The sequence below is a fragment of the Brassica rapa genome, chromosome A09 (assembly GCF_000309985.2).
Source record: "Brassica rapa cultivar Chiifu-401-42 chromosome A09, CAAS_Brap_v3.01, whole genome shotgun sequence".
In the NCBI taxonomy this organism is placed as follows: domain Eukaryota; kingdom Viridiplantae; phylum Streptophyta; class Magnoliopsida; order Brassicales; family Brassicaceae; genus Brassica; species Brassica rapa.
Window position 1 is genome coordinate 13,990,621 of NC_024803.2, and position 22,603 is coordinate 14,013,223.

Consider the following 22,603-nt stretch of genomic DNA (forward strand, 5'->3'; position numbering starts at 1 on the left):
TAAATTTAACTCGGATCTAATTTTTTGAGAAAAATATATAAAATGCTACAAATAATACTTTTGAAAATTCTGCAAATATTAAAAAGAAGAGAAAGAAAACAAAGGACTAACTATTTTCTCAATACTTTTAGTAACTGAAAACAGCCTATCTATAATCTAGAAGATCTCAATGGTAAGCATTTCCCACTCGAGACAAGCTTCCACAACGAATGCAAACGCACCCTTCTGGTTCTCATCTTCAATCGCCATAGCTACATTTCAAATGTTTCAATTAAAAATTAACCAACAAAGATCTAATCTTTTTTTTCCTAAAGATGAAAACTTGCGTGTTGAAACCGAACGTTTTGTTTACCTTGCGACGTACGCTTCTCAACGCTTTCCAACATATCAAGCTTCTTGACCTAGATTCAAGCCTCCTGTAATAAAAAATAATAACGCAAATTATCAACACGACAAAACACATGTTAAGAACCAACATGAAGGAACAAGTTTCGGTTAATATGTCTTACAGATTCTCATGTTCAAGCTTCTCTGCAATCAACAGAGCTTTGCGTTTCGACCAACTGCTTCCTTCACCTTGCTTAATCACTTGAGCCAACGAGACTTTTCCTCTCACTATGCTCTGGTTCTTGTTTTCGTTCACCTCCCGAGTCACTTCAGATTCAGATTCATCCTCAAGTTCGATGATTTCACTTCTTCCACCCAAGTTTTTCTGGTCTTTCTTTGACTCAATTCTGATCTCTAACGTGACCGGAGCTCCAAGAACCGCCTCAAACGCTCCCAAAATATGATCTCTAAAATTCTCAGCCGTTATTCTCGTTACTGGCGAATTGAACATTAACTGAACCGTAGGAGCTGCAACACACAACAAAGTTAGTATAGAATCATAAATTCTTTTTTCAATTTGAAATGCTCTTAGTCTTACCTGAACCGATACTAATCGAAAAGATCTTCCCTTCTCTATAAAGAAACTCTCTTAAACCGTTAACTCGAACATTCTCTACAACCGCCAACCAAATCTCTTCAACCGAAGGTCGGTTTACTACGCTACTGAAACCTTCTCCTCCACTACGACCTCTAACTTCCCCGGCAGCGTCCTTACAAGGACTAGGACTAGGGTTAAAGCTAGCATCAGCAGAAGAGCCAGGAGGAAGCAAGTATCGTTGATCAGGAGCTAGCTGAAGCAACGCAGCAGTGAGCCAAGTTATTTTATCGTTTGATACTCTCAACTGTTTCTCTGATTCGGACAGCGTTTTCAAAGCTTGTCTCAGCTTCTCCATATCTTCTTTGCACACTACAGCAACAACCACCACAAAAGTTAGTTATTACTGTTACAACCTACGACCGGCCCTGATTACAAATAATTATTTCTCGATTAGTATGGCAAAACGTTTGAAACTCACATGGGTGTCGCCGGAAAAACTTTCTTTTATGTTGATCTTTAGCAAAGTCATAGCTTCCGGCGAGGATATCGGTTATGACGGTTGCGAGCTGCGACATTAAAGCTAACGGTTCTACACCAGTTTCCATTATCATTCTCAGATTCTTCACGGTGTTCACAGTATCCGCGGATAAAGCTAGATCAAGAAGATCAACTAACTTCTCATCAGAGATTAACCCAACCTGAAAAAAAAAAAAAACAAATTAATAAAAATGAGAATCAATGAAAACTATCGAAAAATGTGTTTGATTTTTGGTAAAAATAATTAGAGATTACCAGTTCTTGAACTAAAGGAACAGAGATTCTTGTTCCGAGCAAACTCAGCTGTTCTAGTGTCATCTCAGCGTCTCTCAAGGAACCATCTGATCTCGAAGCAACTAGCTTCAACGCGTCTTTATCGATATCAATCTCTTCCTTTGATGCAATCCGTTGCAAAGAACCGATGATATCCGCGTCTTTAAGCTTAGGGAAGAAGAATCTCTGGCACCTCGAAACAACAATGTGAGGCAAAGCGTCAAGATTCAAGCAGACAAGAATGAAAACAACACGACTAGGTGCTCGGTCCACGACTTTCGAAAGCGCATTCCAACAAGCTGTTGACATAGCATCGCAATCTTCGAATATGAACACTTTGTGATGATGATGCCTCCTATCCTTCTGAGAGATGTTCAGATTTTCGAAGTCGAAGCTATTTACTGGACCCATCTCCCGAATGTTCCGGTTATTACCGTTATCATAAGAAACACATGAGCTGCAAACACCGCAAGGCTTGGAATGTTCTGGAGAATGACAGTTCAAAGCTCTAGCGAAAACGCGAGCACACGAAGTTTTACCGGTTCCATTCGAACCGTGGAAGACATAAAGAAGTCCCACTCTTTGTTTAGCAACCGCGTTGGACAGAGCCTGAACAACCAGGCTCTGTCCAACAACATCTTGGAACGTTCTTGGAGCGTACTTCTGCGTAAAGTTTTGATGATGCCGCCGAGCATTTCTACTGCTGCTTTTCTCACCATTCTTGAGCAAATCGTCAGCGAAAACACCCAACTCGCCGGAGTAATCATGCTGCCAGCCTTCATTGTCTCCGCTGTCGACTAAAAGAGGTAACGCCTTGCGGTCAGGTTTGGCGAAAGAGGAGCTTGAAGCAGACGAGATTGACATATCGGTTAACCTTTTTCTTCCTTTTGAATCAGACATACCACAAGATAAACTCCGACCAGCTATATCGAGGAAGGTTCTGCCTCTATGATGGATTCTTGACCAGTTAAACGGAAGTCCACAACCGTTTCTTGGAACAGCTCTAGTCATGTCCTGTTCTCTCTGTGTTCCTTCTTCTTCCTCATACTTCTCAGCAAGAGACATCTCACTCTTGTTACCAACAACATTGTCTCTAACAATAACGGTCCTTCCAGCTCTCCTCGCTCCTCTAAACTTCCGTCTTCTAGGCCCGTTACCTCGCGCTGGAACGTTACTAGAAACCACATCATCACTATCATCACCTAAAACCTCGTTTAACTGATCAGACAGAGTCTTGATATTAGCCTCATTAGCCATATCTTTCGATTTAACCGAAGCAACACTATAAACCTCATTCGCATAACTCTCATCGCACCTTTCATCAGAAGGGGTCACTTTAGATGTACCAAAGTTCAGAACTGGAGACGAACTAGACAACCTAAGACCAGATTTCTTTGCCACATTCTGATCAACGGATCTTCTTCTTCTTCTTCTTGTTCCCTCCTTATGAACCACACCGATGGAAGGAGAGTTCCGGTTCGCTGATGGGTCTCTGAGAGATCTTGATCTCTGAAGAAGGACGAGATCTCTCATGAGAAGAGACCGGTCTGTTGAAACCGGACCATGTTTGTTGTTGTTGTGCATATGGTTCTTCAAGTGGATAGAGTTGGTTAAGTGAATATGGTTACGAAGATGCTCACCGATGTCTCCATTTGAATCTTTCTGAACACGGGAAGAAGCCACCCTAGTAGTAGTCATTGATCAGAAGAAGAAGAAATGCTCTGTTTTCTTCAAGAGAAGAAGCTTGTATAAGTAGTAGCTGTCCAAGAACCAAATCGAGCTGTATCTCATTTTCTTGTGTGAAAATCTTTCAACTTTCCAAATTTGAATAACCAACTTTGGTAATAATATCCCCAAGATTGACTGAACTTACCAAAACAAACAAGTGAAGAGTAAATCGCAAAGATGTAAAATATTTGGTTTGTTTGGTACTAAAACATTCAAACTTTTCTATTGAGACCAAAGACAAAACATGAACAAAGAGTGAAGATAGAGATAGATGGCAAGTGGGAATCCACCACAAGAGTATTAAACACCGAAAAGGGAGTAAACAGGAACGACGCCGTTTTGAAAAGATGTCTCTCTTCTTTTAACCAAACTTTCACATGAAGAACGAACCTGAGAGCTTTTGATGGATTTTGTGTGTGTGTTTTGAAAGTTTTAGAGGGAGAAAGAGTGGGAATCTTGAGAGAGAAAAAGTAGAGGGGGTTTTGAGATCTGTTTACAGACACGAACACAGAGGCAGTTTTGAAAGGAAGCAGAGCACATTGACAATAAAGCGGTTTGTCCGTTTGCGGGAAGAGAACAATAAAATACTACTATAGATAGAGAAACACTAAAAAAATGGCACTATTCGTTTAAAAACGGAGACCAAAGAGGTCGGACCTTTGAACATTGGTAACCTTTTTTGTGTGTTTTCTTCGGAATCTGAAGTTAGAAACGCAAGTCGATTCTTTTGTGCAAAAGTTTGAAGTGAGAAAATGATACTAGTAACTTTTATGTTAATAGCCTTTTTGACTAAACACTATAAGAAGCTACTAGATTTTGACCCGTCCAAGGACGGGTATATTTTTTATTTTACATTGTTTAAAGTTTTAATTTATATATTTGTGTGTTTTAATCATATTTATGTTTTTTTGTATAATATTTCTCTTAAATGATAATAAAATGTTTTAATAATTAAGATATGATAGTTAATGAATTCCATAGAAATACTATCGACATGACTATCTGAAATTCTGAAGTAAGGAATGTAATCAAACCCACTTTAACATTCAACGGTTACGTAACTGTCACTAAATATAATTTGGCGTTCTATTAATATGCATGTCCATCAATCAAATGACCACTATACCCTTAATGAGGGGTATAACTTTCTTTGAAAAACCAGTGGCAAAATAAGTAATATGGCACGATAAATAAAGGGTAAAGGATTGGAGTGATCCTGTTTTAATAATATTGATCCCCTCAGTTTTATGGAATCTCTTTCCATTTCTGTTTTTTTTTTTTTGACATCAAAAGATTCTTTTCATTTCTGTTTAATTAACCAATGTTCTAAACACACAGTTTAGTGACCGGATTATCCCCACTGCAGAGCTACTGTCATTTTTGTGTGAGTTCTTTTTTGTTTTGTTTTTAAAAAAAAAGTCAAATGGTAGATACAAAGTTAGGTAAAAAAAAATTAGGTATAAATGTTAAGAAAAAAAGTCAAAAAACAGCAAGAATATATTAACAGAGTGAATATGATGTTCTCAAAATGTTTGAATCACAGCCGAGTACTAGTTTTATTCAGTAATTAATAGATGAATGGCTTAAAGCTAATAACAGTAAAAGTAATTCTCAAAATTATGGAAGACAAGAATTTTCTAAGAGAAGAGATAAGAAACTGGACCAAAACAAGAAAGTAACAAAATGTAAATATAAAACTCTGGACGATAATAATTATGGTACGATGGTCAATGACTCAATGTCACGTGAGCACATTTAGTGATGATTATGTTGTTAAAGTTGGGAGTTGTTTATCCAAACATGCATTAAGCATACAGCATACAGCATACATAAGTAATTTCAATAAACCTAAAACCATTAAAAGTGATTACTAGACTGATTGCAATCCAATCATGTCATTCAAAGCAAACAAAGGTTGGGATCAATCTGTCCTTTGACACTAGCAAATAATATGCGGACTGATCCCCTATATATTAATTGACGATCGTTTAAAAAATTGTAACTTTAAGTTTGTACTAATTAAAAAGAGATCATGTTTAAGTGTCACTTAATTAGTATATCAATTTAGCTTACATGTCAGCTTAAGAATCGATTGAAAAAAATGTTGGTCCAAATCTAATTACTAAGGAACATTATATTAACTCAAAATATAAGACGTATATTTTTCCTTAAATAAAAGCTATGGAATTACCTAATATAATTAACATATATATCAATTAATGATTATGAATAATAAAGATTTGATAACAATTTTTGCATCCTTCTTCATTTTTTTGTTTAATTTTATTATTAAAAAAACAATCACATTACCATATAATAAAAATTAGATTTTTTCTTATATGTTATTTTGATTTTTTTAAATGACTTTAAATTAAAAAAAATGAGGAAACCTATATGTTATATTTTAGAGTTTTTAAAACGACTTTAAATTACAAAATGAGGAAGCTTTATATGTTATATTTTTCTTATATGTTAGATTTTTTTCTTATATGTTATATTTTGAATTTTGTAAAACGACTTAAAATTATAAAAATGTAAGTTTTCCTTAAGCATACGACTAAAAGCATTAAAATGACTTGTATCAATTCGATGGTTGATCTGAAACTTTTCAAAATCATAAAGAAAATAAATGTCAAAATAATTCAACTGTGAAAACAGTAATGTTCATATTTTTCAAGAATGTGTTCGGTGGAAAAAAATAAAGTTCTTGTGTCATAATTTGTTAAATGTCCAATCCGATCAACCCATTATATATTAATTATAGTTTAGTTCCATAATTTTTAATAAAAATTGATCCAGTCCATCGGAAAGAAATTATATAATAATAAAAAAGATTGTATATGTATAAATAAAATGATCAAATATATTAAAAAAAACTATCGATAATATATACAAATAAACTCATCATGGGCAAATAAACTCATCATGCGCGCATGGTGTCTTATCCTAGTTTGAATTAAAAGAAGATACTACTCAATTAAACAACAGTTATTGACTACGTTAATTAACTATCAATAGTTAATAATTTATACTGACGTGCGTTATATACCAAGGTAAAAATAAATACTATTTTGAATTAAAGATGCATTATGCATACATCATACATAAGTAATTTCAATAAACCTAAAACCATTAAAAGTGATTACTAGACTGATTGCAATCCAATGCAATCCAATCATCTCATTCAAACAAACAAAGGTTAGGATCAATCTGTCCTTTGACACTAGCAAATATATAATACGAGACTGATTTGAATTAAAAGAAGATACTACTCAATTAAGCAACAATTATTGACTACATTAATTAACAATCAGTAGTTAATAATTTATACTGACATGCGTTATATACCAAGGTAAAAATAAATACTATTTTTAATTAAATATTGTGATTGGCTAGTGACTAGGTCCAAAATCCAAAGAACAAAAAGACATGATAATTTGGGAGATGAAGACCATTTCTGACACAATATGTTCTTAAGAGTTTTGTGATTTTCGAGATATTTTAATAAAAAAAGGTGGACGGAATCTTTTTATAACAAACCTAATGACATACAAGTACATTTAATCCAAAGACCTAATTTATTTTGAATTTTCTCTATATTTTTCTATTTGTCAACTGTTTGAAAATTTAAATCTTTGTTCTGTAGTAAACTCACAATTGATCAATAATATGCAAAAGTGCGTATAAGCTGTCTCAACAGTAATGTTCAGTATATCATTTTGACCCAAAAAGGTTTAGAAGAAATCCTGACGGTACATATAGTAAACTGTACAGAGTGTGTATCTTTTCTATTAATATCTTTGCTAAAAGTAAGAATACGAGACTTGCTTCAGATTATATCTAGTCTTCTATTGCTTCTTATACTAATATTACTTACTAAGCTTTGCTCTCTATGTCATTGTGTCAACCTTCATAGAGGTTACTGTCCCTGCTCTCGGATCAGATTTGTGGGCTCACTTAGAACATACCTAGGAAGCTCATATTTAGCACCTGCGTATTGAGTAAATAAATCATCCCGGTAAGGTAACACAAAAAAAGAAATGAAAAACAAGAATCAGATTTATGTTGTTTTTGCAAAACCTCTTTCATCCCAACACAATGTTAGATCACGGCCTTGAACAATCACGCCTGCACTGTCAATAATTGTCTGCGCTAGTGTCAGTTCAGCTTCAGCAGCAGCTCGAAGTGCATCCCAAATCTCTGATTATCAGTAATAATTTAACTCAGTTTCAAAAAAAATGCTCATAAGTTCAATCAAATGAAGACTATAAGAGCATGAGCATCAGTGAACCCCCTTTGGGGTTCACCTTCTTAATTTTTTATTATTAAAGTTTTTCTTTTTTTCATTTTGATTTTTTTTTTTAAAAAAAAAAAAAAAAAAAATTGACCAATCGCGGGCCGCCACGTGTCGTGGGGCCCGCGCTACAGTGATGAACTTTAGGAGAGAGGGTATCATGCAGAAGAGGTGAGAAGGGGTGAGTTCATCACTTTTGCTTTTTTTAATATTTTTTTTTTCTCGTAAAACGTGTGAACCTCCCTCTTGAACCTCTAATGCTCTTGCTCTAAGAAACATATATACACCTCTTTGACCACCATAGTGTGGAGAAGTATCCCAAAACTCCTCACGCATGTTCATAAGCTGTGCCCTTGTGATTGGCTCGGTATGCGCCCACGGTTTAGGTTTCTTGATTTTCTCGCGTCTTGCTGTCAAAACATACAAAACTCATGAAACACAAGGAAACAGGAGGATCTTGCATACGTAGAACGTTCAAGAACAATGTTCAAGATTTTGAAATCTTTACTAATTAAACATCATGCAATCTCTCCAGGAATCACAAGTACGAAGACGTAGATTGAAAACGAGCAAGAAGAAACACACGAATCATCTCAGCTCAGCGTGTGATGCTATAAACCCTACGAAAGAGACAGAACTTCAAAACGAACACGAGAGACGATCGAAGCGATGACCAAAAAGGTTACAAGAAAACCGATTCGACTCACCTCCGCCTTCGTTTCTGGCGTGAGAAGATCCTATGCAGCCCATCCTCGAAAAGTTTGGTAGGGTAAACTGAAAGTTGCTTCAAGCGATCGAGTTAGCAACGCGAGCACAAACTCTGCCGCCGGGGTTAAACCGGAGAAGACTGATAGTAGAAAAGAGTTTCGCGGCGGAAGAAGCGCCGGAGGACGTCAAGAGTCGCGTCTATTCTGTACTGACTCTGAAACTGAGACAGACCTCCTCATAGCCGTACCCGTATCCAGTTTATATAGTTACTTTTTTTACTTGCCACGTCATATTAGTAGCATAGAAAAATAATCCGATTTTTATAACGCCCGCGTCGGTAATACAGTTTTTGCCGGTAGTACTACGGCTAAAGATTTAAAACGGTTTTGTACTTATCGAAACAGTAGCGTATGTAGTCCAACGGTTAGGATAATTTTGCCTTCCAAGCAATAGACCCGGGTTCGACTCCCGTCAGACATACCGAGCTATACCAAGGCTCAAAGGACTCAGAAACCACACTGATCCTAACTGATGCTCGTGGACAACAAGTTTGATCTACACCATCTTGTGGGTATTCAGACCGAAGAAGCAAATTAGTCATTCGCGGAGAAAGAATCTCTTTTGCTTCATGGAGACATCGGCTGGCTCTCGATGCCACTAATGTCGAGAACGCTTGCTTTCACGGAAGTTCTCACTCAGATTTACTGCATGTGAGCAAAAAAGTCATGGAAGCAGCGAGCGAATCCGCTAATGTTCTGTCGAAAGGAGATAAATAGATATCAGTAAAAATTAATGTTTCAGCTGTGAAGAAATTTGGATGTTGCTCAAGCTAATAACCCAGTGATTCTTTCTTGGTTTAATGTTAACGGTTATTTATTCAAATTCATTTAAATATGTGAAAGATTGTTTTTGTTTGGTCGGTATGAATCTATAAAGGATAATTTTTGATTGACAAGAAAAAAGTGTTTTTGATGAGGGATTTTTTTTAGGTTTGATAAATGCATTTTATGTCGATTATATAAATCTATCAATGTATTGCTTGAAGAAACAAAAATGGTTTTGATTCTGATGTGTTGTCAAATTTCCAAAACCTTATTATCTAATCGTGCAAATTTATAAAAGATACAGACGGATTCTATTTATTTGTAATTGTACTTTGCGTTTTTTTTTTTATAAAAGAAACTAAAATTGATTTCGGTTCAATGGTTATTTCAAAAACAAAACCAAATGGTATATAGAAAAGTCCTGGTTCAGTTTTGGCTTAAGTTTTGGTCAGGTTCGGTTAGGTTCCGGCTGCAATGGTTTTTGTATCACAAGCACTTATTAGAACTGAAACTGAGCATTCGCCGGAGATAACTATCACACAGTTAATGGCAATGGCGGAACCAAGGAAGCTGAGAGGCCACAAAGCGACCGCCACGTGTTGTATAGCTTCTCGTGACCGGCCCGGACTTGTTGTCACTTCCGGCGAGGTCTCTCTAACTGAAACCTCCTTTTCTTTTTTTCCGATGCATCTAGGGTTTCGTTATTATTAATAGTTACTTTCGCTTCGATTACAGGATGGTTGCGTTTGCTGGTTTGATTTGCGATGTAAAGATGTCCAGTTCACCATTGACGTTGGGACAGAACCAGTTTCATCTCTTTGTTTCAAGACAGGTTTTATCTCTTTTTTTTTTTTTTTTTTGGTTCTATCTCAGTTTTTCATCTCTTTGTTTCGGTTTGTGGATTATTGTTTTACTTGATTCAGGTAACGAGGACATTCTCTATGCTTCTCATGGAAACGAAATCAAGTCTTTCGATGTTCATATGGTAAAAGAAAAATCCAAACTTTGATTAAACTATAAAACATAATTCTTCACTTAGATTAAAAGCTTCTCTCTGTTTTTTCGTTTTCATAGCTAAGTGCTGGTTCTTGGAAGCCATTAGAGAGTTACAGTTACAACAAAGATGAAGTAAACCAGGTAGATAAACTTAAAAAACCATTACTTTCTGAAAGTTCATCAGATTTCTATTAAAACATCTTTTGGTTTTGGTAGGTGGTATGCAATGGAAGATCATCTTTTCTTGCTTCTGCTGATGATTCTGGTGATGTCAAGGTACCTCAATAATGGTTGTTCTTAATACTTGAAAGATGACGTAAACATAAGTTTTTTGTGGGATTTTTTCTTCGGTTTAATGAACACAGATTATCGACGTTGGCCAGAAGTGTCTTTATAAAACCCTTAGAGCTGGTCATACAAGTGTATCCTTTTATTTTAGCCCTTGTTATGTTTTACTCGTTTCTGTACAAAACTCAAGTCACTCACACCTTAATGTATAACATTAAAGATATGCAGTTCTGTGCAATTCATTCCATGGAGACCTTGGGAAGGTAACGAACAAACTATTGTTATCACCTCTTTAAGGTTTCTAAAGTGTCGTCTACTTTCTTACAGTTATTACCGGTGGACTTGATGCAAAGCTTGTTTTGTGGGATTTCTCAAAAGGTCGCTCGCAAAAGATTATAGACTTCAGTAAGCCCTAAGCCGCTGATTCGGGTTCCTTAAGCCACACACATGTATATTCACCATTAAACCTCTGATCATTTTGCTGTTAATCTTTCAGGCTCTGATAACTCAGGACAGTGTCTAAACCCTGCGTTTGTTCACTCGATAGCTGTTCCGGAAATGGACATGGCTGATAAGTTAGACAAGATATGCGCCGTTGCTAGAGGTGACGGAATTGTAGATTTGATCAATATCGAATCAGAGCTTTCGCGAAAAGGAGCATCAAAAGGAAGCAGCAGAAACAATGTGGCCAAAAGGGTGTGTTTAGATTACTCTGTTGGTGGACACAAAGCTGCTGTTTCTTGTGTAGCGTTTTCTCAGTTTCAGGAAAAGGGTAGATTCTTGATCTCAGGTGGTAATGATAAGTCGGTTAAAATCTGGGATTGCGTTAGATGTCTTGATTCAGACAATAACGATAACAGAGATCTCCTCCATTTGAATATTGACCTGAGCAAGAAGGTGATTGAGAAGAGAAAGAGCTCTCTCATTGTTCTTTTAGCTTTTGCCATTTTTGTTTATTGGCATCTAATTTAACTAGCTTTCGTTTTGTTTTGTTTTAAACAGGTGAATTGGCTATGCACGAATCAGTCTGATTCTGAGAATCTTGTGGTCTGTGATACAACAAGAGTAGTCAAGGTTTACTCAATCTCTTGAGTCTTGACCTCAGAGTGCGTTCACTTTTGTTACGAAGGCTTTATGGGCCTATGAATGGTTGCTTGATCCACAAGTTAGTTATTTGTTGTTACTTAAAACTGGTGAAATTTTTACTCTACTATGCTTGTTGTATATAAGCATGTCACAAGACCTCTTCAAATGCACCGATCTTTCTTTCACTATGAAGCCGCCTCAATCGCAACCGCTGTTTCACCTCTTCCTCCTCCTCCTCCTAATAGCCACCGTCTCTTCATCTTCTCCACTAGACCCAAAACAGCTCAAAGCTCTCAAAATCCTCACAACAACCAAAGATCCCTGCAGCAACCACTCCTCAACCACCATAACTTGCGACGACGCTTCTCCTTTCCGCCGCGTAACCTCTCTCTCCTTCGCAAACTGCTCCTCCTCACTCTCCCTCCCCTCAAAAACCCTAAAACCTCTCTCCACCTCACTCCTCTCCCTCTCCTTCCTCAACTGCCCTTCTCTCTCTCCTCCAAAACACCTCCCAATCTCCCTCCGCTCCTTCTCCGCCGTCTCCTCCTTCCACCGTCACCACGGTCTCTCCGGCGTCTACCTCGCCCGCCTCGTCAACCTCACTCGCCTCAGCATCTTCTCAGTCCCAGTCTCAGCCTCTGGTCTCTACGTGGTCCTCGGAAACATGCGTAACATCACATCCCTCACGATCTCATCCGCCAACCTCCCCGGAAAAATCCCGAAAGCGTTTCACTCCAACCTCACTTACATGGACCTATCGAACAACATACTCACAGGCCCACTAAGGCCTTCGATCACTCTCCTCACAGGCCTCAAGTCGTTAAACTTATCTCGTAACTCCCTCTCCGGCGAGATACCTGACAAGATCGGAGACTTGACATTGCTTAAAAACTTGTCATTGGCTTCGAACAGATTCTCAGGCCCAGTCCCAAGTTCGGTCCCGTCGCTTTCTCAGCTGACGCATTTGGATCTAAGCGGGAACCGGCTAAACGGCGTCGTTCCGAGCTTCTTCTCCGGGATGAAGAGTCTCAGACACTTGAACCTCGCTGACAACTCCTTCCATGGAGTCTTACCATTTAACGAAACCTTCATTAAAAATCTCGAGTTTTTCCAAGTTAGAGGGAACAGTGGTCTGTGCTATAACAACACTGTTCTGTCTTGGAAACTGAATCTTGGTATTGCTCCGTGTGATAAATACGGTTTGCCGTTATCATCTCCGCCGCAGAAGCAGAAGCAGAAGGAGGAGGAGGATGATTACGACGACAACGATGGAGATGGAGATGGAGATAAGAAAGAAGAGAAACATGGGTCTACTAACAAGGTTGTGCTTGGTGTCGCCATTGCTCTTTCTTCGCTTGTCTTCTTCATCGTCTTCCTCATCCTTCTCGCTAAATGGAGTCTTCTTTCGAAATAGCCAGTCAAAACCGGTACATCTCCGGTTTTGGATTCTTATTTTGTAATCTTTTTCTTTCTTTTTTCTTATTTGTTGCTTTTGTAATTGTTTTACAATTCAGTTTGTGAATGGGGAAGTTATGATTATGTTTCTCTCATTCCCACCAAATTTTGAATTGTGATTTTATGATTTTATGAGATCTCAAGTGTATATTTTCGGTTGTTTGAACAATTAGTTGTAATGTTGTTCTCATACAAAATTTTGTTTTTACTGGTTACCTGTTATTAATAACATTTGTCAAAAATTCACTGACCAAGAAATGAGTGGAAAAGACAAAAAAAGTAGATATGAATGTGAGAATTCAAATAATAATTGTTATTCACATCATTTCTTTCTTAGAGTAACCATTCTTCTTAAAAATGATTGAAAAAAATTAATACTAGATTACTACTTATTACACTTGCCAAAAATATGGACTGCAAATAAATGATTAGAGAATACAGCAAAAGCTGTGAAAATGGAGTGAATTGAGTATGTGAACAAAAGTGGCTATGATTCTTTCAATTCTTGCCTTCGAAGCTACAACACTATCATGACAAGCTTTGCTAAAGACTTTTCAGGTTGGTATCTCTCTCTTTGTGAACCAAATTTTGAGGCTTATTACAGCTTAAAGATGCTTAAAGAGACATCCTTGAAAAATTTCGACAAGATCGAAAGTAATTGTTTATTTTGCTGTGGGGATTGTTCAGCATAAAGTCAAAGGAGATGGTTGTAATTAAAACATAAAAATTCAAGAAAAGAAAAAACAAAAAAAATCATATCACCAAGGTTCTTTCGAAGATTTTAGATACTACCACAGACGTCACAAAAGGTTTTACTACAACAAAGAGGTCTTTAGCATCCAGAACTCTTTAAAAGATAAACAACTCGAAACAAAGCTAAAATCAACAAAAATCTTTTTAGCCGGTGATGTTCTGAGACTTGTTGAGGATAACTCCTTCATACTTGACTTGGAACCATTTCATTGCATCATCCTTAGTCACTCTGTGTTGGATACCAACACGAGCCTTGCATCTACGACGACGTGCCACACGGTATCCTGGACGTTCAAGAACAACATAGAAGTCCATTCCGTAGATACCAGTAGATGGATCATACCTAAATGCACAAAGTGAAGAAAAATGAGAAGAATATCACACAAAAAAAAAAAAAAAAAAAAAAGTCAAAAACAAACACAAAGAAACCAGTCAAGACCAAACCCAGTAAAGTCGTCATATATTATCAAATCCAAACCTATCATTATACTGAAAGACCTTAATACATAAGCCGATCAATTTGCACTTAATCAAGCAAGTATCAATGTAATTCAAATTACCAAAAAAATAGACTTACTTGATACCAAGATCAATGTGCTCTTGGATACCGAATCCAAAGCAACCAGTGTCACTAAAGTTCCTCCTAAGAAGCTCATACTCCTTGACTTTCAAGCCACTCTCAAGAAGCTGCATTGCCTTGTCACCTCTAACAGTGACGTAGCACGCAATCTTTTCGTTACGCCTAATACCAAAAGACCTCACAGTGTACCTCGCTGTAACGAAAAGTCTTAACAAAAACTTAAAAAAAAAAAAATTAAATTATAAGAAGTTTAAATTCTCATACCCTTTGAGAAAACAGGGGTTTGTCCACTGAGCTGTTCCAAAACCTATTAGTGACCAAACACAACGATTCAGACACACACCCACACAAACACGTTCACAAGTTTCCTAAAATCTTTAGACCCATTACAGTTGGTAAAGTAAAGATTTTTTATTTCAATTTTCTTTAAAAAAAAAAAAGGACCTTTGAGGCACGGGTGAGACGATCACCACTTTCACCAACGGAGATGTTTAGAACAAGCTTCTGGACCTTAATGTCCCTCATGGGGTTCGAGAGCTTCTTCTCTGACGCCTACATTCGTAGAAACCCGAAAATAACGTCACTGGAAACAATCTACGGGTCAAATCGATAAAGAGAGGAAAGTACCATTTCAAGGAGTAGAAGAGTGTTGCGGAGTCAAAACTGCGTCGAGGGTGAAAGAGAAATGAGTTTTATGGGACGGAACTAGGGTTTCTCGAACTATAATGGGCCTAACTGTACAAAGCCCATGGACATGACGTAATCTTAGGCATATATGGATGGCCTTCTTACTTATTTCAAACACACAAAATCTGAAATATCCTTCACCAATGACCAAATCGGAGATTAACTCCATATACTCCATACCTCCCAGAAAAATCCCCATTTATCCTTTTATTATAATATAATTTTATTTCATCATTTTTTAAATAGAAAAAGTGACTAAAGACGGATTGCCCCTAACATAAATGAGATATTTACAAGATCCAATCGGAAAGATCCGATCCACACAAAAGAAACCCTTAAACCCGACCCAGCTAAACCAAAACGATGTCGTTTTGAATTACTCAACTCATTCTCTTCCCCAAATTTCAATCATTTCGTCGTCTCTCCCCTCTCGACACTCTCTATTGCGAAATCAGAGATTGAAACCCTAGAGTATCCGTCTTCGTTCTTCCTTGTTCGTTCTCCATCTAATTTGAAAATTCATCTTCGTTCTTTCTTGTTCGTTCGTGTCTCAACTATCTCTTTGTCACTCTTGTCTGAAACCCTAAAGTCTAGACCGCTTTGTTTCTTCTTCCTTCTTTATCGAAATCGAGGCTCCATCTTCGTTCCTTGTGGTAAGTGATTAGTTTCCCTTTATTTGGTTGTTATTTGGTCGAATTTGTATGCAGATTTGAAAATAAATTTGGGAAAAACTTTGAATGTGTCTTATGTTTAGATATTGGCTTTGAAATTGGATAAAAACTTGGTAAATCTATTGTTTATGTATATATTACATCGAATCTGTATGTAGACTGATGTGTTTTTTGTGTGTTTCCGATTTGAGTGATAAAATTGAATTTAGAGTGATTGAGTGTAAACTTTGAATGTGTCTTATGTTTTTGTGCGTTTAGATTTAATATTTGTTAATAAAATTGTATTGGAGAAACTTAGTTGATGTTGTGTTGTTGTTTTGCGGTTTGAAATTAGAGTGATTAAGTGTTGTAATGTCTTGTACATGAAAGTTATGAAGGGAAATCAAAAGGGAGACGCCAATGAAAGGCGTCGTCAATCTCTTAGAATCCGAAAACCGGACTCAATTGCAAAAAAGCCAGAACCGAGAGTTCACAAGAGCAGTAAGAAGACTAAGAAGAGTAGGAGTAAGAAGAGTAGGCCAGTGGGAGAGCCAGTGAGAGCACCGAGTGTAGAATCGCTCTCAGCCTCAGATGAGTCCGAAAGGGAGGGGTCCGAGAGAGAGAGAGGTATATATTTTGATTCATTGTTAGTAGTACTACTAGTACTTCTTGTATTACTAGCATTACTAACATGTATAAATGTATTTTGATTGCAGGAAATGCAAACAATGCAACCTCTTGAGTTCTACTTCAAAAGCAGTGAGTTCCCCAAGAGTTCCAAGATACAAACTAAGTGTTTTGTGACCAAGACAGTAAAGCTCATCAAGGGTAAGCCTGAGTCTGAATGGTTCACAAGCCATTTTCAGTTTCGACATTTCTTCCACATGCCAGATGAAGATAACCTGAAGCTCCAGGGGATGTGGATGTTACTCTTGCGCACCATCTGTACTCTAGAAGATGATGTTGCATGGTTTGCGATTAATGGTGTACCCATCCGCTATTCTATGAGGGAGCATGCCCTCATCTCTGGCTTAGACTGCGGTGATTATCCACCAAACTAGGAGAAGTTGGGGGGTTATAAGTTTGTGGATTATTACTTCTATGACAGAAAGAAGATCACCATCAGTGATGTGATGCAGAAGATGTTGTCTATGCCTCCGTGTCCAGATAGATTGAAGATGACCGTCTTGTTTTTTTTTGGTTGGGTTATCAGAGGAAAGCTGAAGGATGATGGACATTTAGACCTCTTCATATTAAGGATGATGGACGATTTAGATGCTTGCAGATCATTTCCCTGGGGTCGTCTAACATTTGAGGATGCAATAAAGGAGATTAGCACGTGATGAACCATCTGAAGGGTGAAGTGAAAGAGGCATGCACCTTTCCTGGTTTCATAATTCCTTTAGAGGTAAAGCATATAGTTTAGTAGATTTTTAGTTGTTATATAATTGAAATCTGACACTGTGACAATGGATATACTAGGTTTTGGCTTGAGTGTATTCCGGATCTGGGGAAAACGTTTAGAATCTATTCAGACGATGCTAGTGAAGACTGTCCAAGGATGTACACGAGCCGGTTTACAAAGTCCAGTGTTAGGGGTTATCTTTTGGAAGACATATATGTTACGGTTGGGGACACAAAGGTACATGTATATAGTTATAGTAGAAGCTAGTAGAACCGATAATTTAACTGATCTAACTTATTGTTTTATTTTCAGGTTATCAATAGTGTGTTAGTTCCAACTATTGGTGAGCAAATTATGCTGGCTCGTATTATTGATGAGGAAGGAGAGTATGACCGCCAGGGCAGCCCAAGTGATACTTAGAACTACTGGTTAAATGTGAAGCAAAAGAATATTTGGTGGAAACAGCTATATGAGTTAGATCAAGCTGCACGAGGAGTATTGCCAAAAAAGAAAGACAAAGAAAAGGTGACGTTTGCAGAAGGATCATCCTCTAATTCTGGTTTAGATTCGAGGTTGCAAGGTATGGAAGAGAGGATTTTGGAGTTCATGGGAGAAGGATTTGTTGGACTTCACATAACGATGGAGACAAAGCTGGAGTCTCTAGGCTCAAGGATGAGTGATATTGAAAAGAACCAGCGGCTTTTGAGAAGAAGGACTAAGAAAATAGAAGACATGCTAACTTCTATTGAGAGTAAGATGGAGCCGAGTCTTGATGAAGACATGGATTTTCGACAGTGGGACTGCAGTACACATGAAGAGAAGGACAAAGCTAATGCTGAGTAAGAGGCTGAGAGAAAAAATGAAAAAAATGATGAAGAAGAAGGTGAAGAGAAAGAGGCTGATGACAATGCTCAGCAAAAGGGTGAGAAAGAGAAGGAAAATATCGAGCCTGATGAGCAAGACAAGGAAGACAGTGAGAGTGAGACTGATGAGTTCAATTGAAGGAGAGAAGTAGAGCACAAGCTGATAAACTGTGGAAGGAAACTGAAGAAGCGGATGAAGAAGAGGTTGGAGGGAAACATGATGAAGAAGAAGGTGAAGAGAAAGAGGCTAAAACCAGTGAGAAAGAGAAGGAGAACAGTGAGGATGATGAGAAAGTTGAAGAAAAAGTGGTGGAATTTGAGGCTGAAGGCGAAGACGATCAAGCGTTGAAGGGAAAGAAGATCAAGAAGAAGAAGTTGAAGAGAGAGAGAGAGTCTGAAATCAGGGAGCAAGAAAAGGAGAAAAGTGAGACTGATGAGGTGGAATTTGAGGCTCGAGAGGCAGAGATAGAAAAAGGAACTCCGACAGAGGGAACACCCAAATATGATCACAATGAGTCTCGGGTTGAGACGAATATAACCAATCAAACTCTAACACCACTACGTGGTAGGACTAAGGCAATGGCTGCAAGGAGACTAATGACAAGGCATATGGAGGAAGAACCTGAAAAATGTGAGAAAGTTGTGGAAGAAGAGAAAAAAAAGGGAGAGGCTGTGGAAACAGAGGAAAAAATCACGGAAAAAGTTGCGGAAGAAAAGAAAAAAGAGGAAGAGGCTGTAAAAGTTGTTGAATAACAGACTGGGAAAGTTGTCAAGGAACAGGCTGTGGAAACAGTGGAAAAAAGCAGGGAGAAAGTTGTGGAAGAAGAAAAAAAAAAGAGGAAGAGACTGTGAAAGTTGTTGAAGAACAGACTGGGGAAGTTGTCAAGGAACAGGCTGGGGAAGTTTTTGAGGAATATACTGAGGAAGAAAAGCAAAGGTGGATCATGGTCGTTTACAAGGAAGCACCGAGTCTTTGGATCATGCATAGGTGCAAGGAGAATACCGCTGTTGTTGTACCTAAGAAGAGTGGCAGACCAAAGAGGAAATCACAGTGGGTACAGACTCCTTTCACGGAGGGAAAGAAGCATTAAACAAAGCCTTAGGCTTATGTATTTATGATTTTATGTTTAAAACTTGTTTAAAACTTGTTTGTAAAATGTATTTGAATGCTTAAATCTTGGTAGTAGAATGCTTAAATCTTGGTGTGTTGCAACAGGTTTGGAAAAATAAGTTTACAAGTGTTACTATACCCAAAAATGAGTAAGATGGATAACTACATTTACCAGGTTTATTATGCCCAAAAAACACTAAAAAAGATATACCAAAAACTAGTAAACACATGTAAAACACTAAAATATATAAATATTATTACTGGGTTTATTATCTATGATTTTATTTGAAAACTATTACATATTATGTTTTTGTTAAATCTCTTTATACATTATATTCATTATTACTAAATAAATTTAGAAATAACTCGATATTCTCTTTTCAATTATATGAAATTAAGAATTTTGTTTGATTCATATTTAGTTGTGTGTTTTCTATTTTTGATTTATCAACTTTTTTTTTAAAAGATATATTTTGTACAACAACACACTATATAGAAATTATCTATTTATTTTAAAATATATTTTTTATATTTTGGATATATCTTATAGTTATTAATTTTAATAATAGATTTAATCAAATAAGTTTTAAATCCTTTTTTATTTTTGGCAAATTTATATTTATTCATTAAAGGTGTAAATGATATTAACCACTATAATTTTAACGGGAGATATTCGTTGCGAAAAATCACTTCGCAAAAATCTCTTTGTGCATTATATTCATTTTTACTAAATAAATTTTAGAAATCACTCGATATTCTCTTTTCAATTACATAAAATTAAGAATTTTACTTGATTCATATTTGGTTATGTGTTTCTATTTTTGATTTCTTATTTTTTTAAACATATTTTTGGATAACAACACAATATATAGAATTATTTTTTTTTATTTTAAAATGTATTTTCATATTTTGGATATATCTTACTGTTATTAAATTTAATAATAGATCTAATCAAATAAATTTTAAACCTTTTTTTTTAGTTTCAGCTAATTTATATTTATTCATTAATGGTATAAACGAGATTAACCACTATAATTTTAACGGGATATTTTCATTGCGAAAAATCACTTGGAAAAATCTCTTTGTGCATTATATTCATTTTTACTAAATAAATTTTAGAAATCACTCGATATTCTCTTTTCAGTTATATAAAATTAAAATTTTACTTGATTCATATTTGGTTATGTCTTTCTATTTTTGATTTCTTGATTGTTTTTATTAAAACATAATTTTGGATAACAAAACAATATCTAGAAATTATTTTTTATTTTAAAATGTATTTTTCATATTTTGGATATATCTTTCTGTTATTAATTTTAATAATTTATCTAATCAAAAAAATTTTAAATTCTTTTTTGGCTAATTTTTATATTTTATTCATTAAGAGTATTTACAATATTAACCACTTTAACTTTTAACGTGAAAGCTGCGTTGCAAAAAATCACTTTGCAAATAATAGTATAGATCGTGATTTTTGGTTTTGAAAAGAATATATAATATTGTGATATTACATTTTAAAAAGATTTGTTTCAATTTTTAAATTAGTTATTTTGATCCTTTATAAATTAGGATCTAATTAAGAGCGCCATGAATACTCACTCCTTCATTGTGATAAAAAAAATTAAGCTAAACTTTAAAATTCATTTAGGTGATCCATTTGAATATTATTTTAATTGTATTAAATAAACATCAAATTTGCCCTATATAAATCACATGAATGAACAAATGAACAAACGAACAATACCTTACCCATATCTTATATATTAAAACAGAAGTCATGACTTCTTTTCATGTGTGATTTTTTTAGTTTGGACCATTCTTATAAAATATCATATTTTACATAAGTTCATTATTATATCTTTTAATATCTTTATCTTTTTATTTAAAATACAAATGAATATATTTAAAATGTTCTAACAAAATCTTTTTAAAATCTTCTTAGAATCTTTTTAAATTTACTTTCAAAAATTAGTTAGTTTTAATTTAAATTATCATAAAATATAATTAGAAATTAAAATTTAATATAGTTTTGGTTTATAAACGAAAATTTAAATAAAATGGAATTTATTAATTTCACAAATACATTTACTAATAATTTTTAAAGATTTTATTAGAAATAAATATTTATTTTAATTTTAATTTTTTCAAATTTGTTTTCTAATAAAATAAAAATCATGATTTTTTGATGAGTGATATTTTTATTTGGACCATCATTTAAATTCTATATTAAATGTATATCACTAATGCTAATATACATAATATTTTTAACTACTTTAATCATAATATCTTTTAATTTTAAAAAACAAATTCTAAAAAATCTCTTGAAAAAGATTATAATAAGATCTTAATTGTCATAAATTGAATATAAATATTTTCAATTAATTTCGTAATTAGTAATGAAATGTTACTAAAAGAATAAAATTATATCCTATTTTATCAATTTTATAATAATATCTATCATTTTAAAATAAAAATGTTATATTGAACAAAATATGATAAAATTATTTTAAATTGATAAGTTATAATATTTTATTTTCATAAATATAAAATATTTATGCTAAAAATATAATATGTTGGTAGAACAGGTTAATATTAGTAAACTATATAATACATGTATAAAAATTTAACTTATCTTAAACTTTTTAATATACAGTAATTTATTATATAAAATTAATAAACATTAAAAAATTACTAAAAAAATCTAGCGATTTGAATTACGGATCATGATTATAATAAATTAAATACAAAATTGTTTTCATATATGTTGTTTCATGCATTAAAAATTTTAGTTTAGTAATCAAACGCAAATTCAATAAGACAATATATAATAAGCAATATATATATGTGATGATTTTAATTTATAGCATAAAAACTATAAAATTATTATATTTGGCATAATTATACAAATAATTAAATATGTGAGTAACATTAAAAATATATAATAATTATGTAAAACAAATATCTATATATATAAATATGAAAATATATACCCGCACGGTTGTGCGGGTGGAAATCTAGTAATTTTATTAAAGCTAAGAAAAAATACGAGCTGGAAACAAATAAGCTGGGAAACAAGTGAGTAAGACAATGGGTAAAGCTCAAAATTATGTGAGATGGCTATCTCTAATTTTTCTTTCTAGATTCTTTTTTTTCTCAGAATTTTGGAGCCAAACCTGATGTGGGGTTGTTGTGAGTTTAGTATACCACACCCGTCTTCAACAAAGATTGAATTGAAAAATGGGAGCTTCACACTTTGGTATTGCTGAAAACGAGATTCATTAAAAACCAAAATCAATTTCGAATAACAAAATGATATCTCTCATTTTAAAACTTGTATTTTCAAGGTTTTACCAAAAAATACTAAAGTGTATGTCACGGTACCAAGTGTCAAGAGTGACATGTTTCACGGGCTCGAGTATATTAATTATCCGTATACATCG

The 22,603-nt window shown here is 35.0% G+C and overlaps 5 protein-coding genes and 1 long non-coding RNA gene across 6 annotated transcripts; 3 read left to right on the plus strand and 3 right to left on the minus strand.

Moving 5' to 3' along the window:
- LOC103839645 (protein STICHEL-like 4) lies at window positions 1-5,805 on the minus strand. Its single transcript, XM_009116146.3, has 6 exons — window positions 1,718-5,805; window positions 1,404-1,623; window positions 926-1,294; window positions 510-855; window positions 353-416; window positions 1-251 (listed from the first exon to the last, which is right to left on the minus strand). The coding sequence occupies exons 1-6, from the start codon at window positions 3,431-3,433 to the stop codon at window positions 150-152; spliced, it is 2,817 nt and encodes a 938-aa protein (XP_009114394.1). The 5' UTR covers window positions 3,434-5,805; the 3' UTR covers window positions 1-149.
- A 641-nt stretch (window positions 5,806-6,446) lies between these two features.
- On the minus strand, window positions 6,447-9,480 carry LOC103839644 (ubiquitin domain-containing protein 1). The gene is made up of 4 exons (XM_009116144.3): window positions 8,465-9,480; window positions 8,045-8,167; window positions 7,544-7,663; window positions 6,447-7,453 (listed from the first exon to the last, which is right to left on the minus strand). Exons 1-4 carry the CDS (start codon window positions 8,505-8,507, stop codon window positions 7,383-7,385), a joined length of 357 nt encoding a protein of 118 aa, XP_009114392.1. The 5' UTR covers window positions 8,508-9,480; the 3' UTR covers window positions 6,447-7,382.
- Window positions 9,481-9,712: 232 nt separating this feature from the next.
- On the plus strand, window positions 9,713-11,844 carry LOC103839642 (WD repeat-containing protein 53). The gene is made up of 10 exons (XM_009116142.3): window positions 9,713-9,937; window positions 10,025-10,121; window positions 10,213-10,274; window positions 10,364-10,426; window positions 10,502-10,561; window positions 10,651-10,707; window positions 10,794-10,836; window positions 10,901-10,978; window positions 11,070-11,470; window positions 11,576-11,844. The coding sequence occupies exons 1-10, from the start codon at window positions 9,764-9,766 to the stop codon at window positions 11,663-11,665; spliced, it is 1,125 nt and encodes a 374-aa protein (XP_009114390.2). The 5' UTR covers window positions 9,713-9,763; the 3' UTR covers window positions 11,666-11,844.
- LOC103839643 (receptor-like protein 51) lies at window positions 11,754-13,322 on the plus strand. Its single transcript, XM_009116143.3, has one exon. The coding sequence runs from the start codon at window positions 11,805-11,807 to the stop codon at window positions 13,071-13,073; it is 1,269 nt and encodes a 422-aa protein (XP_009114391.1). The 5' UTR covers window positions 11,754-11,804; the 3' UTR covers window positions 13,074-13,322.
- Window positions 13,323-13,824: 502 nt separating this feature from the next.
- Window positions 13,825-15,240, minus strand: LOC103839641 (60S ribosomal protein L11-1). The gene is made up of 5 exons (XM_033280990.1): window positions 15,075-15,240; window positions 14,892-14,999; window positions 14,712-14,754; window positions 14,445-14,640; window positions 13,825-14,210 (listed from the first exon to the last, which is right to left on the minus strand). Exons 1-5 carry the CDS (start codon window positions 15,075-15,077, stop codon window positions 14,012-14,014), a joined length of 549 nt encoding a protein of 182 aa, XP_033136881.1. The 5' UTR covers window positions 15,078-15,240; the 3' UTR covers window positions 13,825-14,011.
- A 256-nt stretch (window positions 15,241-15,496) lies between these two features.
- LOC117128490 lies at window positions 15,497-20,860 on the plus strand. Its single transcript, XR_004451799.1, has 2 exons — window positions 15,497-17,426; window positions 17,502-20,860. It is a non-coding gene; the product is annotated as an uncharacterized LOC117128490 (long non-coding RNA).
- The last annotated feature ends 1,743 nt before the right edge of the window (window positions 20,861-22,603 follow it).

What these genes read in the sequence shown, in the direction of transcription:
- LOC103839645 (XM_009116146.3), bottom strand. Translation starts at nt 3,433, where the DNA reads ATGACTACTACTAGGGTGGCTTCTTCCCGTGTTCAGAAAGATTCAAAT. An exon ending in TTCCTTTAGTTCAAGAACTG is followed by an intron (nt 1,624 to 1,717) that starts GTAATCTCTAAT and finishes TTTTTTTTTCAG; the next exon opens with GTTGGGTTAATCTCTGATGA. An exon ending in AAGCTTGAACATGAGAATCT is followed by an intron (nt 417 to 509) that starts GTAAGACATATT and finishes TTTTTATTACAG; the next exon opens with GAGGCTTGAATCTAGGTCAA.
- LOC103839643 (XM_009116143.3), top strand. Translation starts at nt 11,805, where the DNA reads ATGTCACAAGACCTCTTCAAATGCACCGATCTTTCTTTCACTATGAAG.
- LOC103839642 (XM_009116142.3), top strand. Translation starts at nt 9,764, where the DNA reads ATGGTTTTTGTATCACAAGCACTTATTAGAACTGAAACTGAGCATTCG. An exon ending in TTGTTGTCACTTCCGGCGAG is followed by an intron (nt 9,938 to 10,024) that starts GTCTCTCTAACT and finishes CTTCGATTACAG; the next exon opens with GATGGTTGCGTTTGCTGGTT. An exon ending in AGTCTTTCGATGTTCATATG is followed by an intron (nt 10,275 to 10,363) that starts GTAAAAGAAAAA and finishes TCGTTTTCATAG; the next exon opens with CTAAGTGCTGGTTCTTGGAA.
- LOC103839644 (XM_009116144.3), bottom strand. Translation starts at nt 8,507, where the DNA reads ATGGGCTGCATAGGATCTTCTCACGCCAGAAACGAAGGCGGAG. An exon ending in CGCCAGAAACGAAGGCGGAG is followed by an intron (nt 8,168 to 8,464) that starts GTGAGTCGAATC and finishes ATGTTTTGACAG; the next exon opens with CAAGACGCGAGAAAATCAAG. An exon ending in ATTGTGTTGGGATGAAAGAG is followed by an intron (nt 7,454 to 7,543) that starts GTTTTGCAAAAA and finishes CTCAATACGCAG; the next exon opens with GTGCTAAATATGAGCTTCCT.
- LOC103839641 (XM_033280990.1), bottom strand. An exon ending in GTCTCACCCGTGCCTCAAAG is followed by an intron (nt 14,755 to 14,891) that starts GTCCTTTTTTTT and finishes GGTCACTAATAG; the next exon opens with GTTTTGGAACAGCTCAGTGG. An exon ending in AACCCCTGTTTTCTCAAAGG is followed by an intron (nt 14,641 to 14,711) that starts GTATGAGAATTT and finishes TTTTCGTTACAG; the next exon opens with CGAGGTACACTGTGAGGTCT.